The sequence below is a fragment of the Brachyistius frenatus genome, unplaced genomic scaffold, assembly GCF_029030835.1.
Source record: "Brachyistius frenatus isolate BFR_SWC_R1_liver_20210118 unplaced genomic scaffold, ASM2903083v1 Contig_37, whole genome shotgun sequence".
Taxonomy (NCBI): Eukaryota; Metazoa; Chordata; class Actinopteri; family Embiotocidae; genus Brachyistius; species Brachyistius frenatus.
Window position 1 is genome coordinate 766,267 of NW_027210636.1, and position 18,734 is coordinate 785,000.

Sequence of the window (18,734 nt, forward strand, 5' to 3'; positions counted from 1 at the left end):
CCGATATCTAGTTAATAATGTCATCATTTCCAGAAGAACCACAAAGAACACCGATCAGATGGGGTTAATTTATCTAACGACACCACAATGACTTGTGGAAGACATTTGACTGACTTTGTATTTCAGGAGAGAAGTTGATGCTTTTTGAATGGGAGAGGTTTATTTTATTTGTTTGGAGCCAGCCCCTAGTGGCCCCTCGGTGGTATTACACTTCAAGTCCCTTCTGCTTTTTTGGTGCGTCGCTTCAATTTAGCCTGCGTTGTCCCATTTCATCACGTATAAAAGCACAGAGTGTCCGTTTGTCTGTTATCTGTGTGCGCTGTCTGTTTCCAGTCTATTCATTTCCCACACCGACCGACTGACTGACTGACTGAGTGGGAGTTTATGCTGCGGGCCAGCGCTCAGCCATTGTTCCAAACACTCCCACCTCTGCTGCTGTGCTGGATCCAGATACTTCTGATGATCAGCACAAACAAGCTGGGACTCCATTTTCATTTCATGCAGTCATTAAGGCATCATTTTTTTTATTATCATTATTATTATTGTGGGGAATAATCAGTGCCGGCTGAGGGCAGGAGGGGTTGGGGGGAAGGGGAGGGGGGAATCCTTGAAAAGCTTTAACAATCTTTGAATAAATAATAACACAAAAAAAATGAATACAATTTTTATTAAAAAATGAACAAGTACTGTTTCCACTCCGTCGTTTTAACAGCACCACAGACTTTTTCCAGGCTGCCTGCCTGCACGCAGCTCAGCTCAACCTCCTCTCCTCGTGGGTGGAGTTACATCCACCGACGTGCTGCTGCTGCTGGGTTTTTTTTTTTTTTTTTTTTTTCCTCAACACAACACAAACCCAACCACACCAATGAAACACGCATGTGGTGTGAGCGAGGCTTGTTGTTTTTTTTGAGCTGCTGCAGGGACGTGAACGCACCGCCTTTGCAAAGCCTGCACGAGACCGCCACAAGAAAGAAAGAAAGAAAGAAAGAAAGAAAGAAAGAAAGAAAGAAAGAAAGAAAGAAAGAAAAAAAAACTTCCTGCAAAACTACAGCGGATGTATGACGCGAAGTGTTTCATCTCCACTTTGAAGCACGAGCTGCCCCATTTCTTTGTATTTCTTTTTTATTTCGTAGACCCTCCGCACGCGACGCTGGAACTGAATCTATGTGAGTATGTTTTCATGTCTTTTGTGTTTCCGTGTTGCCACTTTTTACTGCATTAGACAACATTAAAATAGTCGTGATGCTGTGCGGTGGTTCCCAACCTACGGAGCAGGTCGCGAGATTCAACCTGAGGGGGTCCGCAGCTCGCTGAAAGAAATAGGACAGAAAGAAAAACAAGATCTAAGGCTTGTTTGATTGATTTTAGAAAATGCACCCGGTTTAATTCCTGGATTTTAAGGTAGCTAATACGATTACTCAATTTGTTCTGTATTGGGGTTACATGGTGTGCAATTTTAAAGCTGCAATATGTAAGATTTAAATCCCGTCTTGTAATACCACTTTGTATGCTAGGAGGCGATAGTGAGTCACCGAAGCATCCAGTAAGGTCAAATTTGAGCAGTTTAATTTCTTTCCCTGCTGTTCGTTGGTAATTGGCTTTTTTTAAAAAAATAATTATAATCAACGTTAAAGCGTTTCGGTTAAGCCTGTAGTTTACGATATATCTTGTTTATCTAATAATAATAAAAAAAAAAGAAAGAAAGAAAACGGCCCCGCAAAACCATTTTGATGCCATTTATAATATTGTTTTGTTTTGTTTTTGTCATCATTAGCTGCACCATAAATCTGTTTTATATTGTCTAAATAAGGTTGGTAGCTACGCCTGGTTTGTTAGCATTATAAAGTTGCTTAGTTGGTAAGGTAGCTAAACGACAAGCTAATCTAACCGGTCTGAACCGCCCATTAACAAACAGGTAACTTAGCAAAGATATTAGCACTGTCAGTAAAAAAAAGGTACACAACTAGCTGCCTTTAAAAGCTAAAGCTACTTAGCATTAACAGCTGTTTGGCGGGCTCGAAGAAATGCTGCGGACGAACACAATACGTAGATGTTATTTCTTTCCGTTCTCCGGACAATTAGATTGATTTGATTCACAGTGGAACGTTTTAAACTACAGATCTTATACATTGCGATCTTTAAAGGCGCACTAATATTTTGATATTAGGAACGAGACAAACAGCGAAGCGTCAGATTAAAATTGCTGCCAAAGATAATTACGACCTGACGCAGGTCCACTCAGTTCTGTGGAGCCTTTTAGCATCTTTTTTTTTTTTAACTCTTTGTTTACTGTTCTGGTTCCCCAGTCGACTGCAGACAGCTGTTTTCAAAACAACAACAGCAAGAAAAAAGACCATTTAAAATCAACTGCACACGATGTTGCTGGTGAATGCAGCGGATCTTCTGGCAGCTAAGGAGATATATATTGTTCTCAGGGAGCTGGTGGAGACCAAAACAGAGCTGAAAGGAGAGGAAATAATTCACTTGTCAACATTGAAACAACAAATTATCTGTTGTGTAAATAAATAATGGACATTTACAACAAACAACGGAGCAGGAGAAATATTCCAGCGTAGAAACACTTTTAGTTTCTTGAAGTTTGTTCATTTTTTTTTCTCTTTTGTTATTTCTTCTGAAATGCCTGAAACTGATAAACAATTAAAACAGTTAAGCGTCGGTGACACGAGACAAAAAAAAAAACATGTTGCCTTTAAGAGGAAGAAAAAAGGGCGACCGTCCGCCTCGGAGAGAAAAAGAGCAGCACAGAAAAAACATTCACGTTTTGTGTGGTTTGCTTTCGTCGGCCCACTCGTGTCGTTTTCTGGTTGAAGTCCTGCGTTTGCGTCTCTGCTCATGTTGTTGTGCTCATTTTGTTGTCGCATGTTTGTGTGATGCTTCCTCAGTTTCTGCACGGAGACCTCTGGGTTTTCTCTTCCGCCGCCCACGAGATGCATAAGAATAGCTTGTTAAATCAATGGAGTAAGTATGGAGACACTCAAACTCTTTTCAACTCTTCCTCCTCGTAGTGTTTACACTGTAAAAAACACACACACACACACACACACACACACACACACACACACACACACACACACACACACACACACACACACACACTTGTGGTTTGAACTCAGTTCAGTGTTTAACTGGAGCGTGTGTGTGTGTGTGTGTGTGTGTGTGTGTGTGTGTGTGTGTGTGTGTGTGTGTGTGTGTGTGTGTGTGTTATTGTGTGCAGGTGAATCTGCCGTACGGTAATTGTGTTTAGCTCGGCATTGTTCTGAAATAGAAAAAGACGTCGCCTCAGCATCCAGTGTCCCGTTACCTGCCCTCCGTGCTCCAACACATCCTGCAGAGGTTGTAACACTCTGTGACAAGTGAATTAGTTCATAAATTAGCGTTTGATTTATTTTTTATATAGATATATATATAGATATATATATCTATATATATATATATCTATATCTATATATATTCTTTTTTTTCCACACGACTGCTTCATTTTCAACCACATTTATTTATTCGGTGTTGAAAACCTGCGTCGTTTGTTGTCGTTTTTATCCTGGTGTACCGACGTTCCCGAATACAGAAGTTATCGGATCGTGCTGATGATCTCACGGCTTCATCTGAGAGTTTCCTTTTGATATTTGATCCACCAAAAAACAACAACACATGAATTAAGTTAAGTAGATTAAAATGATGTTTTACTGCCTCTCAGGGCTGCGAATAATGATTATTTTCATTATCCGATGATCTGTCCATTAATTATTATTATTATTATTTTTGGGTCAAATATTAACTAGTGTTCACAACGAAAAAATAATCCGTTTATTATCATGAAGGACCAAATAAAATAGTGAACAATCACATTCAGGAAGCTAGAATCGGAGAATTTATGCACTTTTTCATTAAAAACAATTAACAAAATAGTTTGCAGTTAATTGTCACGTTCGGGTAATAAATTCAGATATTAATGTTTGCAGCTCGACTGCTTGTTCACATTAATAATGAGTCTCTGACTTCAGGCTCGTCTGATTGGATTTATAACGGTGAAACGGTACTCTGAAAATTTACGTCGGTTTTTTTTCCTTAAAATGTAGCAGTTTATTTTTTTATTGCTGTCACGGTCACATTTTTACCGCCTTTTTTTTAAAATTTACCTTCACACTTCTGCCGCGACATGCCCGGGATGCCCGGCGGCAAGTCTCGCGTTTGCGTTGTCTTGTGCACCTCCATCCGTCTCCAAAATAAAAAAAAAAAGACTTCAAAGACATAAAATTTAGATTACAACTACAAAAGAAAAGGAATATAGAGAATACATTTAGTGTGCTATCTTCCCCACAAAAAAAACACCAGGCTTAAAAAAAAAAAAAAAATCAACTTCTATATGTGGAAAATCAAAAATGTGTAACAGCAGAGTGGAAATGCCAAAAAAAAAAACATTTCAAAAACCCATCAGATCTTTAAAGTAAGACATGAAACGACGCCTCTAAAGCTCCGCCTGGAACTACCTGTGATCGGGCGTCGGCGTCGGCGTCGCCACGCTGCGTTCACGTTCAATCTTCGGCCACATTTTTCCGACGTGGCGCGAACTTGACAAACAATCGAGGTGGGAGACAGAGATACATTGTGCTGTTTCCCACATTTTGTATGACCTCCCAACACTCGTTCTCCAGCCCACTCGCTCGTTCTCCTACAAGCGGCGTGCTGTTCTCAAACGGGTAAAAAAGAAATAGAGCGAAGCAGCGTCTTCCTCCGCCAGCGTTTTTTTAAAATTTATTTTATTTCGTTGGTGTTGTTGGATTCCCGTACGGCCTGAAGTTGTTTAAAGCCGTGAACATGACTTTTTTTTTTTTTTTTTTTTACTTTGCATGATGGTGTATTATCACTTTACAGCCCTCCTGGCGTGGAAACCATAAAGTAGAAGCTTGGTCTCGTGTGTCACGTGGTTTTGTGAAAGGGCCCTGGTGGATATGCAGTTACAGTCCAAGGCTGCAAACAGCTCGAGGCCGACACGAACCAACACCGCTCCAATTACTCACTGATTTTAGATGACTTTTCAGCTACTAAACGATTATTTTACCCTTTTTTTTGTGATTTTTGTGTGTATTTTCTTATTTACTGACATCGCTGAAAGGTTTAAGAGCCAGCTGGTTTTACAGTACAGCTGTTTTGCGTCCGTGCTTTTAGGGCTGCAAAAGAACTTACTTGGGTTTGGCGAAGGGCGCCGGACCGCCTTGAGTTAATTGGTATTTTCTTTGGACCGTCCCCCTCGACCAAGAGAAAAAAAAATTGCGAAACCCCTCCCTCCCCCCACCCCCGAAACAGTAATCTTGTAGCCAAAGTGCATAAAGAATTGAACATACTCCTACGTAAACCTTAATATCTTAGCGGAACGATCACTTTTCACGTATCTAATAAATCAAAACATTAAAAGTGGAGCCACAAACTACCAAACACAAATATCATGTTCCCAGCAAGTTCAAATTCTGCTCGCATACTAAGGTGCTAAAATCACATGATTAACATGGTAACAGTTGCTAAACGTCATGATAGCATTGTCAGTGTAGCTACATTAGCATTTAGCTCAAACCATTGCCATGCCTAACTGTGACTTTATTTTACAATTATTTTACAGCAAAATAAAGTATAAATTTGACTCCTTCCCCTATTCTCCCCACATTTCTATCTTCCCTTCACGAAGAAGGATAAATCCCCGACCCTCTCCATTTTTCTGACCCTTAATCTCCACCATAATCATTTTGTCCGCTTAATTCATCACCTCAAACAGATATCCCTTAAGTCGGTGTCGACCACTGTGACGTCTTCTTCATGGAGCTCGGGTTGCAACAATAACCACATTACCACTTCACCATGGTATTAGGAGGCGTACCGCAGGGCAGAGCACATCACCGCTGTGGATCCGGCAGCGTTTCCATGATAGTGGTTGTTATAACATGTTTACAGTTTGGATTGCACAACGAACGCCGAAGTTATTTAGGTGTTGTGCAATCCCAGCATACAGAAAGTCAAACGGATACTGCGAGTTAGCCGTCGCGTTTTCACGAGCCCACCTCAAAATCCAGGTTAAAAAAAGAAGAAGAAAAGAGGCAAAAACAGCGTCGTCACCTGATCTCCACTGAAGTAAACGAAGACGGTGAGTGAGATCAGTGGAGGAAGAAATGTATAATGTGTCGTTTCCCGAGTGACGAGGCATTATTAGAAAAGACGAGACCTCCGCTGAAGTGTGAAGCGAGACGCTTCTCGTGAACTGGCTGAATCGCTGCTGGGAACATCAATCGGTGATGTTTATTTGTACAATAATTTCATAAACTCTCGGGTTAAAGAGATTTGCAGAAAAAGGCCCAACGGTTGCTCTTTTAGAAATTCTGTGAACATCAAAGCATCTGAAGATGTTCCCCGTTAATTCGATCTGTCGAGCTTCCGGCTGCAGCGCATTAAAGGAGGCTACTTCACAGCAGCAGGCTCGGCCTCGGCCAACCGTGCAAAGAAGCTATCGGACTCCAGAAATCTCAAGAAACTGGATCTGTGAAAACAGAGCACATCAAAAACTACACTTCCTTTAAAACTTGTGCCGTTCCAGTAAAATATCTAAAACTGCATATTAATAAAAGGCCAAAAGCTTTTTCCTCGTCGCCTAGACTTTTTTGCACCTTCCTAATTTAAATATGTTTTTGCCCACGTAATGCTTGTTTTAGAAAGAATCGAGGACAGCAGTAAATCAAATCAAACTCTACAACTAGAAATCTTGGTGTTTTTTTTTTAAAAGCAGTGAGTGTTTTATTTTTCTTCCCAGAATAATATCCTCAAAGGTAGGATAACGTACTCTAAAAATATTCTAAAAATATTTTGTGTCAACGTCCCTAAAATGTTCTTCATAACATTTACACCCGAACATTTTTTAAAAAGGTTTTCGGTGACAGTTAAAGAAATTCAACAACAACTTTTTAAGAGTCTTACCGCAAAACGTACAATGTTTCTAAAGCGTTTTATCCAACTTGAAAATAATGACATTCTGGAAACATAAACTCTGCAAATTACATCACAGTTTTGAACACGAACCTAACTGGAGTTCTGTGGAAGAACAGGAGCAGCGCTTTGATCCCCTGCATGTATTAAACTGGAGTTAGCGAACGGTTATTGTCACTACCATTGACTACTGTTTCCAAGACCAATGGGATCAATACTGCATTAGTTGGTAATGGATTGACAGGGATTAATCTGCAGTGGTATTGCACGTTGATCCTAATGACGTTAGACACCGCCTCGGGCTCCAGCGCGAGGATTTGTCTTTGAAGCCCAAAAAAAATGTCTACGATCTCAACATAGCAGATCAAATGGACGTTAGCAGCGTTAGCAGCACGTAGCCGCAGCCACTGTAAACTATGGCGATAGCGGTGATTACGTTTCTGTAATCAGCCACAAACTCCCAAGTTTCTGTAGTTTTGCCTTATCTCTTCCATCAGGGGCGTTTTAGCCTCTTTTGGCACGTTGTTTTGTGTTTTTGTGGCCCACAACCTTAATGTTTTGGTTGAGTCTCTTGGCTCTCATCTGCCTTGTTTCCAGCCACGGCGGATTCTTTTCATGTTGTGTTTAGCGTAGACTGATTTTGTGCATCATTAAACGTACATACATTTCTTCATCTTTGTTAAGTTGCATCTGTTCCGCGTTGGTCTTTGCATTTTTCTCCCTGCAAGAGTTGTTATGTTAAAAAAAAAAAAAAAAAATTGATTGAGCGTCGGTATTAAATCAAGCGTTGTTTTTCCTTGGGCATTAATAGTTTATGCAATATTCTGCGTCACTGCTTTTGTCAAAACCCCGAGTGCGGTCGGGGCGTGTGGTGAGCTGCAGCTATGTGCGTCGCCCCCCTCGTTGGTCTGGTGTCAAAACCCGACCGACATATCGGGCGATCGGCTATCTCTGCTTTTAAAAACCTGCAGACGGGAGGCTGAGTCATGCGTCACCTCTCTTTTGGAAAAATCCATCAGGCAATTAACAGCTACCGCGGCTTTGGCTGGAGCCCGTTTAAAGTGCTGAGGCTTTTAATGCGTCGGGCGGCGGCCAAAAAATGTCATGACCAGAGGGCAGATTAACGCTGCGCTGCGGTGCAGTTTGCCCTCCTCGTCTACATACTTCACGCCTGAAGTCACTGCGGAGGCTGTTAACCGCCAGAAAAACTCGTAAACTGGAATCTGGAATCTGGATGCTCGACTGAAGCCCCGACCGGACTGGATTTATTTCTCTCAATGGAGGTGCGGTGATTTTAATATCACCTGCCATTTGTATTTGAGCGACTTTTCACGCCTTCCTGAGAAAATTTTTAAAGCGTCAGGTTTTTCAGTGACGTCGTTACTCCTCCTGTAGTTTCAGTCCAATCCGAAGCCTCGTCCTTGTACTTAAAGTAAATCTCCAGAAGGTCTTTTCCTCCTCTGGAGTTTTATCAGCTTAGTGTGAAATTCTGCTTTTCTGTTGTTTTGTTTTTACTTGTGGCGCTAATTCATATATGCACCCACATTTTATAATAATCATAACTTGCTGGATATTGCAGCAGCTTGGTTTGTTAGAGATTACAGATATGCATTAGGATATTTGATATATCAGGATATTTGATTAGAACAATAATTTTCTCCTGAAATGCTTTTAAAGTTCAAATATTATTGACATTTTTGTCGGGCTTTTCTAGGACATTATTTTTCCTCGCCGTAGAGTTTCACGCCGTATACGTGTCCTCTGGGAAGTTTGTGTCTCATCGATGTTCATTAACACCTGTTTGGTGTAAAAAAAAAAAAGAAGCTGATTTCACGAGGGCGTTTTTTTTCCACGTGCGCATCGCGAACACTCGAGTGAGTCACCGCCCCGACGACACCTAACGATGTGAAACTGCCTGTTTTTTGGGAGGCGAAACCTTCGTTAACAGCTGCTTGGAAGTCATTCGTCAGCCGTGCAAAAAAACAGACGGACGGACGTACTTCCGCGGAGAGAGAATCTTCGTGCCGAGAGGCGGCGCTCTGAGGGGTGCGAAACCGGCTTTTACTGTCAAACCGTCACGAGCGGCGTTCCTTATCGGCGGGCGGAGGACGTCGGCGGCGGTCACGGCCGGCCCGGATGTTCCCGTCGACGGTCAGACGCGGGTCAAACTCACAGCGGGTTGTGATAACAGCATATTTTTTTCTCGCGTCCTTCTGGTCCAACGTGTGGAAAAAGAAAAGCACAGCTCGAGCCGCTGAAGAAACTTTACAACTATAGAATTCGAAGCCCGTACAGTAGAAGTATTGATGCAAGTAGGATTTTTTTATTACGATGTAAAAATGTGGATTTTGGTGGCTCGTGAAATATCACAAGCGGTAGACCCCAAACTGCAGGCTTGAAAATGTTCAGAAATGACGTTGCAGATGGGAAAACCATGTTTGCTGGTTTTGGATGGAGCCTCGTGTGGAGGGGAAGTAAGGAAGAGACAGAAAAGCAAAGAGTGTTGAGTAGAGAAACAAACACAAACACAAACACAAACTCCGCCCACAGTCTGCCAGTGAGTGACCCTGTATGAATTATATAATATGTATATATATGTTTAAGATGCAATAAAAAAACAACAACTTATGATTATAAAAAAAAACTAAAAGGACCCTTTTACCAATGCACGCAGGCCTTTTTTTTTTTTTTTCAGTTAACACCTAACATCTCTTAATTATAACAATAATAACACATTTTATTTGTATAGCACCTCTCACAAGAAATGTAGCTCAAAGTACTTTACATGCATTCAACAGATTTAAAGGAACATAAAAACAAGTTAATTTCAAAATGTGATTCTTAAGAACTGATGACGTTATACAGTAGATGATAAAATAAAGTAAAAAATGTGGAAGAAATATCTTGTTGCTATACGCTTATGGTAATGTAAAGAAAAGTATTTAAACATGAACACAATTTCTTTATAATTTACTACTTATTTAGTGAAAAAAAAAATCAATGAAAATGTGCTGTAAGATTTTGTTTTCATGTTTTTTTTTTAATCTTTCATTGTAGCGTTGGGATAACTACTGTAGTTCCCCTCAATATGATGAAAAACCAAATCATTAAAATGTGAAGTCTTCCATTATATTTTGTTGCAATGCCATGAAAACTAAAGTTTAAAAAAAACTTGCAGACACACTTGGAGCATCGATGTTTTTTGGGTTTTTTTCAGTTTAAAGATTAAGGTGTAAAAAAAAAAAAAAAAAAAAAAAAGGAAAAGTTTGGGGATGAACCAAGTGAAGACAGAAAAGAAGTCGAGGTGACGGATAGAATCGGTAGAAAAGCGAGTGACGGCCAGATGATCGGGCTGCACTGTAAGCGTTTCTCTCAAAGTGCAGCGATTGTTTAGTCTTTGGCCCCGACTGAACAAAAGCAGCATCCCCCCGACTTGATTGACAAAACCCGGCCAATTGTGTGAGCGTGTCAACGCGCGCTTTCCACCGGCGTCATTGTGAAGGCGAGCGAGGCTGTTGTCGTGGAAAAAACAACAAACTGACCTTCGCTGTTGTGACACCAGCCCTTTGTGGCTGAAATTAGGTCAGGACTTCCCCATTTCGTGAGGAACACAGAACGAGCATCACTCGGGGGGAGGGCTCTGACACACATCGGCTAAATGTGCTGCTTCACTCGACTTGTAGAAATTCGTTGTGAGTTTTTGGCTCATTGTTGAGTTTCTTAAGCCCATAACGTAGTGTTTTTGATTGACTCTCATTTTGAGCTCTCATCGCAAATTTTTTTTTTATTGTTTTTTTATTGTTTTCATCGTTCACTCATGTTGTACCAAGTCAGTAATATTTTTGCCTTTTAAATTTATGTGATTAACTCGTAGACTGTATGTAGAAATAGACGTAACTTCCGGGTCTAAAAAGTTAGGCCAATGCGGAAGTGTCTTAAACTGCAATACCACCGAGTGCCACTCGTGGTTGGCTCCAAAAAGGCTCCGGCTCCATAGACTCCCATTCAACTTCTCTCATGTAATACAAAGTCAATATATTTTTTTCACAAGTTTGAATGGTATCATTTGCTAAAGTCACTCCTTCCTATCAGTGTTCTGCCGGTCCATCGGAAAATAATTCCGTCACTAATTAAATATTAGGCCTCAAAAAGCGGCGTGCGCGCTTGTTTAATCCACAGGCCTGTGGTGCAGTTAGGTTTTTGCCATAAGTGGGCGGGGCTTAATGTCCTTGGGTTTGTCTGAATATGGTGATTCCTAGGCCCAAAATACCAACGACTCAAATGCCAAAGCCGAGGCTTCAAAACGTCCGTTCAAAAAACAAATGGGTGATGTCATGCCGCTTGATTTGAAAAGTTTCACAAAAGTGCTGCTGACCAACTTTACTAGCTGTAAATTACCTCACTCAAAGGAACTAACAGAAAGGCCTTAACAGAGAGGGAATGAACAAATAAAATACAGGAAAAAATGCCTTTGGTCTTTAAATTGTATTATGCTTTTTAAAACTTGCTCAGTCTGAAGCTGAATTGGCACGATGCCTCTATATACACTTGTTTGGCCTTATGTGTGCATTAATAATACAAACTACTTTTAAAAATTATCACTCAAACATTTATCTTCAATGCCCATTTGCTATCCATGTTTAAAAATTCATACACATTCGTTCTTGTCTGATTAAACTACATTACATGTCAAATGATGTCTCCGATAGCTCTGGACAGTGTCTGTGTTCGTAGTTATCAATCAGCCCTGCCTCTATTTTAAGCCTGGCATTATTCATTGTCTTTGTTTCAGCCTGTAAAGTGGAAGCACTTTCCCCTCATCCATGCAGCTCATAAGTGGGAGAGTAAAATTAGACCTTTTGTTAGCTTCTCTTTCATCCGGGGTTCGCTTGCACACTGTCAAATGCATAAATTGACCTTTTGGTTGTCACACAGTATTTATGTGTCGGTGTGAAGAGTTTAGCAGCGGTGAAAGGAAAATATTAAAATATGATAAAACATAAATGTTAATGAAGATATATTGTTTTGTTTGTTGGGGGGAAACATAAACTCTTAAACTGATGATGGGATTATTTTCGTAAAACTAATAAGTAGGAGCAACTTTAGCTGGCCAAACTTTGACTTGTGGAAAAAATGTATTTCCTCTATGTTTCACAAGTGGGGTTAAATGGGAGTCTATGGAGCCAGAGACTTTTTGGAGCCAACCCCTAGTGGCCCTCTGTGGTATTGCACTTTAAGGCACTTCCGCATTGACCTCACTTGTCAGACCTGAAAGCTATGTCCACTTTTATATACAGTATGAGTTAGTATCATTAGAACATTGTGTTGTGGTCCCATTAGCCTGTCATGGAAAATAAATTTAAAGCAATTTTTCCTGATCATCATCAAAATTTAAACGGATGGTTCAAAAATTAGCTACAAAATAAGGATGATGTAAAGATTTGCGCTAAAACTGGATTGACTGTGATGCACTTGTGATCGAAGCTAGGAGTCCTGTTGGATCCAAACAGGTGTGAAGTTGACCTTTCCACTTTGGGAACTTACACAGCTGAATTAAGAACTGTTCCCAGTTTCTGCTTTCCAGTGTCCTCGGCCTGGTTTGGAGTTCCAGGAGCTAAATTTTGGGACCCTTCAAAAGCTGGTTCTAAATCAACTAGTGTTGTCCACATGGGTGGCTGGAGTGGGGTGGCCGCTCCCTTTGTTGGCTGCTAATAGCATTGATTAGTCAGGCGGTTAACAGAAACAACCATTCCACTGCTTAACGAGGACTTGTTTAACTTTTTATAATGAGGAAAAATAGAGGTCGTAGTTTGGACACATAAAAATGACAATGTCTGTACCGCTGTTACCTCTTTAACGATGGACATTTGAAGCGTGTCGTCTTTTCAGTAACTTGCATGAGATTCAAGGTCGTACCCGTGGTATCGACGTTGGGGGGGGGGGGTCCCCACTGTGACCCCACTGTGATTACACATGCATACACACACATATATCTACATAAAATAAACCCAAAAATGTATGGGAAAGGAGGCGTGTAGGAGACATGTATATATTATGTCATCCAAAATGTAAATGTTTTTATGAAAAAGTCATACTATAGCATGTCGTCCAAAGTATTAAAAAAAAAGTCATACTAATGTATTTTGTTCAAAATATGAAAAAAGTCATACTATAACATGGCGTTCAAAATAGGAAAAAAAAGTCATACTAATGTATTTTGTTCAAAATATGAAAAAAGTCATACTATAACATGGCGTTCAAAATAGGAAAAAAAAGTCATACTATAACATGGCGTTCAAAATAGGAAAAAAAAGTCATACTATAGCGTGTTGTCCGAAAACTGAAAAAAAAATAATTCTATAGCATGATATAGTTTTTTCATATTTTGGACGACATACTTTAAGCATGACTTCCGTTCATGTTATAGAAGCCAACACAGTGGTGTCAGTGTCGTTGTCTCAGTCTAAAGGTCCCGGGTTCGATTCCCAATTTCTTAAAGTATGTCGTCCAGAACATGACCGACTTAAGTCATGCATATAGTCCATAATGTAAAACAAATATCATGCATGTGTTTGTAAAGGTGACAAAGAGTCACACTACAAGCAAGAACATGCAATCCTCCACATTAAGTTCCAGACCCCCTATTGAACCCAGAACCTCCTGATTGTGAGATGACAACGCTGGCTTGGAACTGAACCAATGTGCTGCTTTTATTGCATTTTTGTCTGACTTATATAACTTTTAAACATGTTATGGAAGAAAGCACAGTGGTGCAGCAGTTAGCTTTGTTGCCTCCCAGTCAGAAGGTTACAAGTTCAATTCTTGCCTTAGACAGAGATTTTCATCTTAGATGTTAATGACATCCTTTCCAGGGCAGGAATTGAATTTGGAGCCTTCTGACTGGGAGGCAACAATGCCAACCACTGCACCATTGATCTGTCTACCATATCCATATCCCATAAAAGTCATATAAGTGAAACAACTATGCAATAAGGGCCGCACAATGGTGCAGTTCCAAGCCAGCGTTGTCATCTTGCAGTCAGGAGGGTCTGGGTTCGATAGGGAGCCTGGAACTTTGTGTGGAGGATTGCATGTTTTTGCTTGGAGAGTGGCTTTTTGTCACATTAACGACTACATGCATAACATTTGTTTTACATAATGAACTACGTGCATAAATTAGTCATGCATGTTTTGGACAACATACATATTACCTATGCAGGAACATACAAATTCCACATGGAAAGTCCCAGGCGGTGAATCGAACCCGGGACCTTTAGACTGCGAGATGACAACGCTGACAACTACACCAATGTGCTGGCTTCCATAACATGAACGCAAGTCATACTTATAGCATGTCGTATAGTAAGTCATCCAAAATGTCATAAAATTGTCGTAGTGCAGCGTTTTGTCCAAACTGTCATGAAAATGTCATCCATGTGTGACTTTATCCAAAATACAAACTGTCCTTCGAACATCTGTGTCGCTTTGATGTGACGAAAAAAAGGTCAAAAGAAAAAACGAGCCGCATCGGTTGGATTCCACGAACCCGTCTTTAGATTCGGTTGCTTGTGGTTTCTTGGCTGAATCTTTTCTACACTTGTATTTTTGTCTTGTAAATGGACTGAATTGAAATCTCTCTCTTCCAAAAAAAAGATAATCATGCGTCTCGTGTTTTTCCCCAGCGGATATCTCCAGGATGTGTGATGTCGACGTGTCCTCGGAGCCCACCAGTCCCACCCTTTACGGTGAGTCCTCAGACAAGTACTACCACGTGGACCGCTGGCAGAAGCTCCGCACTGCCGTCCGCAAGCTGGAGTTCTGGGAAAACTTCAGCGCCGAGCTAATCGGGAGCGGCTTCTTCTCCAAAGTCTACAAGGTAAATTTCTTCCGTCTTCCCGCGCCCTCTCGTTGAGCCCCGTCCCAGGCTTTGGAGCAGGCCGTCAAAAGCTCGCTTTGTTTTAGCCACTAATTGGGACATTCTTGCCATTCCGTGATTGGCCTGCCAGCTTTGGAGAGACCGCGGGGACGCAATACTCACCCCCAGCCGAGACCTTACATAAATGTGTGACACCCCCGTGCTGGAGCGGAGCTACAGGAAAAGCTCATTTTCATGCATTTGGGCTTTGTCCCAGATGAAAGAGGCCACGGGATGCGTGAGCGATCGGGGGGGAAGTCGGTGCTTGGTTGCGTCCGGATTTGAGCGAGATCGAGACAGCAACTTTACGTTGCAGTTGAAATAACCCTCGGTTACCCGTGCGCACAGAATTTGCTTTAAAATTACATCTGTGTCGCTTTTTGAAAGATGGAATAGCACGATTTACCTTTTTGAAAATGGAAAGTTGAGTTCATAAGCTTTAATAAGATAAACCCTTTCGGAATTCAAATGGCGTTCGCAGCTCCAGACTTAATCGGTCCCGTTATGACCTGCAGCTGATGGTGTTTAACGTTAGCCTGCACCAATGCACTGTAAAAAAAAAATTACCTCCTTCTGCTACCACTAACAAAGACACCCCCTGTCCTTCAAGGTGATGCACAGCACCAGTCGGAAAGTGATGGTAGTAAAGATCTACAAAAACGACGTGGATCAGGACAGCATCGTGCGAGAGATCAGCCTCCTGCAGAAACTCTCCCACCCCAACATCGTCAGGTAACGCCGTCCACCAACGTCCACCAACGTCCACCAACACTTCTCTCTCTCAGACATTTGCGGTTTGTCTAATGCGGTCCACCTCTGCTAAAAGCAAAAAAGAAAAACTGCTGGAGGATTTCCCTCCCAGAGCATCATGCAGTCTCAACAGTCTCTCCACCCTCCCACACATCACTCTTTTCTCCCCCACATCACAGCTTCATGATCTGTGCTTCAGTTGCAGTATTTACGGCTCCCAGAGTTATAGAAACAGTGGACTGACAATACCTTCAAAATTGTTTATGCTTACTTTTGCTATACTTAATAATTTTACTGTGGTTTATTCTAATATGTTAATAGTTGGGGGAAATGGCTATAAAGTATGGTGTATAAAAAACAACAATAACTGGGAAATATAATATTTTTTATATTAGGACTGGATATCATTGACATGACTTCAATATCAGTTCTTGATCGATAGTTTTTTTTAAATAATTTTTTTTTAGAAAATCCGTTTTAAGAAAAAGGAAATTACGTCGTAAATCACGGTACAAATTCTTAGTTTTCATGCACTTTAAAGGGGGAGAGCGTAAACCGGCTTGTTTTCTGTTGCTGCAATTACGTGATGTCAGCGTAGCAACACGGTCGCAAATGATCTGAAAAAAAAAAATCGAAACATAAATAGGAAATTGTATCGCAAGTGCGTACCAAAAACTTAGAGCTCACGGGTACAGAAGCATTCGGGCAGTCGGCGCTGCGGCTTCAGCCAACACGAGTGAAAACGAGGCCTCGTGCCGTGTAACACTGGCGCTTTCATCTGCAGCGCTTACGTAAGGTGTGAAGCCGGGCAGGCGTAACGTTCGCCCAAGCGATCTCGTTTTAGCCACTTAGCAAGGTCACAGCAGCGAGGTTATCAGAGTGCAGCTCGGAGTGCTTTACTGTACAGCCGGCCGGTGATGGAAGCTTTTTGGCACACGCCGACCTCCTCGCACCGCGGAGGCCGAAGCCAAACTCACGCGTCAATGATATCTGTTGCAGCCGGCGGTTCCCACGGCCCGACTGTTAAAGCATTAATGATAAACTGTTGAGGTGAAAATTTGATATTCAAGCTAAATTTTTCTTTGGCATTGCAGATGACATCTGTCTAAGTGTGTTGAATCATGGGCAGCAATTCCTTGCAATGCCTTGCCAAAATAACGTTTTTGTAATTATAAGACATCACGGTGTTACCTGATCAAATAATATAATGTATTATTGTTCACCACCATGACCATCCACCCTGTAGTTTATTTTTTAAATTGATTTAATCCCACACACTATCATACATTGTCACCAATACTCACTAAACCACCAAACGCGTATTCATCCGCGACTAAAAGTAGTCCCGAAAAAAATGTGTTATTTCTTCCTGTTTGAGTCCACCCCTCGCTCCTCCCCAGCTCATCCAAATATGGTCACAAAAACAAGATGGCGACGGCCAAAATGCCAGACTGGAAGCTTCAAAACGGCAGTTCATAAACCAATGGGTGACGTCGTGGCTGGTCACTACCTGGTTAAAGATTTAGGTCGTCCGTAGGAATCAGTTGAGTGAATGACCTCTTGGTTTGTCAAGCGTAACTGAGGCTACACTATACTAAACGCTAAAATGCGATATCAAAGACAATGAGAGCGAGTACACACAAATGACAAACAGGTTTTAAACGTCGTTCCTATTGTTCTAGATATCTGGGAATCTGTGTGAAGGAAGACAAACTGTACCCGATCTTAGAGGTGAGTTCGACACTTCTTCTTTTTTTTTTTTTTTTGTGGTTACCACATGAGTCATTGTTACAGTGTCCGCTCGCAGGCTGGCTCTGTTCTGGGTGTGGAAAACACAACAGATTAAACTGATATAACGTGAGAGTGATAATGAAAATGCGAGTGAGCCGTTGAGTCAGGCGTTTATTGTGTAACCCGATCAGAGTTTCTTGCTGCCACCGTGACAAAAAAAAAAGAAGCTTTTCCTCAGTTTTAATATTCAAAAATGAAGCTTAAACGTTATTATCGATTCCTTTACATGTAAAAACCACAAACATGATCTTCAAGACTATTACGACTGCAAATAAAATAACCAAGAAAGATTTTAAATATGGGACCTTTATCATTTCTACGATCCCTACGGTGTCCCTTTAACTAACGATGCAGTTTACGGAAATGTCTTTTTATAACATTCTTACTTATGTTATATTGGAAAAAAAAAAAGGATGAAATTATATCTCGTTATGACAACAAAAGCTTATTATAAAAACGAAATAAATTGGTATCTTTTAATACAACAAAATATGTCTCACCTGCAGGAAAAGTTTCTTCTTAAATATGTAAATCGTATTATAGACAAAATATGTCAGAATAACGTGAAAAGTTTCAGGTAAAAACAGAACAGAGTGGTATCTGGTAATATTGAGAATATACTGTAGTTTCTTGAAAAAAAAATAGTTGTAATTATGAGTAAATACGTCGTAATAGTTTCTTAAACAGAATGAATTGTTGTCTCATAACGACAAGAAAACTTGGCTTACTAGTAAAAATGAATAAATACGTCAAATATCTTCTAAAAATGAGTTTTTTTTTTTTATTATAACACGAAAGTTTCTCTTTCTGAGATAACAAAAGTTGAAGTTTCTTATAAAAGTGAGGAATCATCTCATTAAAAGAAATGAAAAAGCAACTAAGGTAGTGGCTTCACGGTAATGTTCGCCTGTACGTTCGAGGAAATTACACTTTGACGTCATCCAATATTTCTGCATTTATCTCATTTATCGACCTCATTAATATATAACTCGACATAAATGCTTTTTTTTTTTTTTTAACCCCCCCCATTTCGAGTCACTTATTTTGGTATCCGCTGCGTGTTTCAGTACGTAAACGGCGGCTGTCTGGAGGAGCTGCTGGCCCGGAAAGACGTCCCGCTGTGCTGGAGAGAGAAGGTGGACTTGGCCTGTGACATCAGCAGAGGGATGATCTACCTGCACTACAAGAACATTTACCACAGAGACCTCAACTCCAAGGTGAGACCGGCAGGTCTGACTTTGCCGCGTTTAAAGTTTCATCTCGTATCTCACCGGCTGCCGTCGAAGTGGCT

The 18,734-nt window shown here is 40.9% G+C and overlaps 1 protein-coding gene across 3 annotated transcripts in view; it reads left to right on the top strand.

Moving 5' to 3' along the window:
* The first annotated feature begins 838 nt into the window (after nucleotides 1-838).
* LOC138622623 (dual specificity testis-specific protein kinase 1-like) overlaps nucleotides 839-18,734 on the top strand; it is a 23,681-nt gene continuing 5,785 nt past the window's right edge. Inside the window, exons 1-6 of one of the 3 annotated variants that reach the window (XM_069701527.1) lie at nucleotides 1,077-1,166; nucleotides 2,904-2,979; nucleotides 14,670-14,863; nucleotides 15,513-15,634; nucleotides 17,335-17,383; nucleotides 18,511-18,660. In XM_069701527.1, the coding sequence (XP_069557628.1) occupies nucleotides 2,949-2,979; nucleotides 14,670-14,863; nucleotides 15,513-15,634; nucleotides 17,335-17,383; nucleotides 18,511-18,660 (546 nt within the window). In that variant the 5' untranslated portion in view covers nucleotides 1,077-1,166; nucleotides 2,904-2,948. Of the gene's footprint in view, nucleotides 1,167-2,903; nucleotides 2,980-5,994; nucleotides 6,155-14,669; nucleotides 14,864-15,512; nucleotides 15,635-17,334; nucleotides 17,384-18,510; nucleotides 18,661-18,734 lie in introns of those variants that run through there. The other 2 variants (XM_069701526.1, XM_069701528.1) reach the window with 2 other exon arrangements.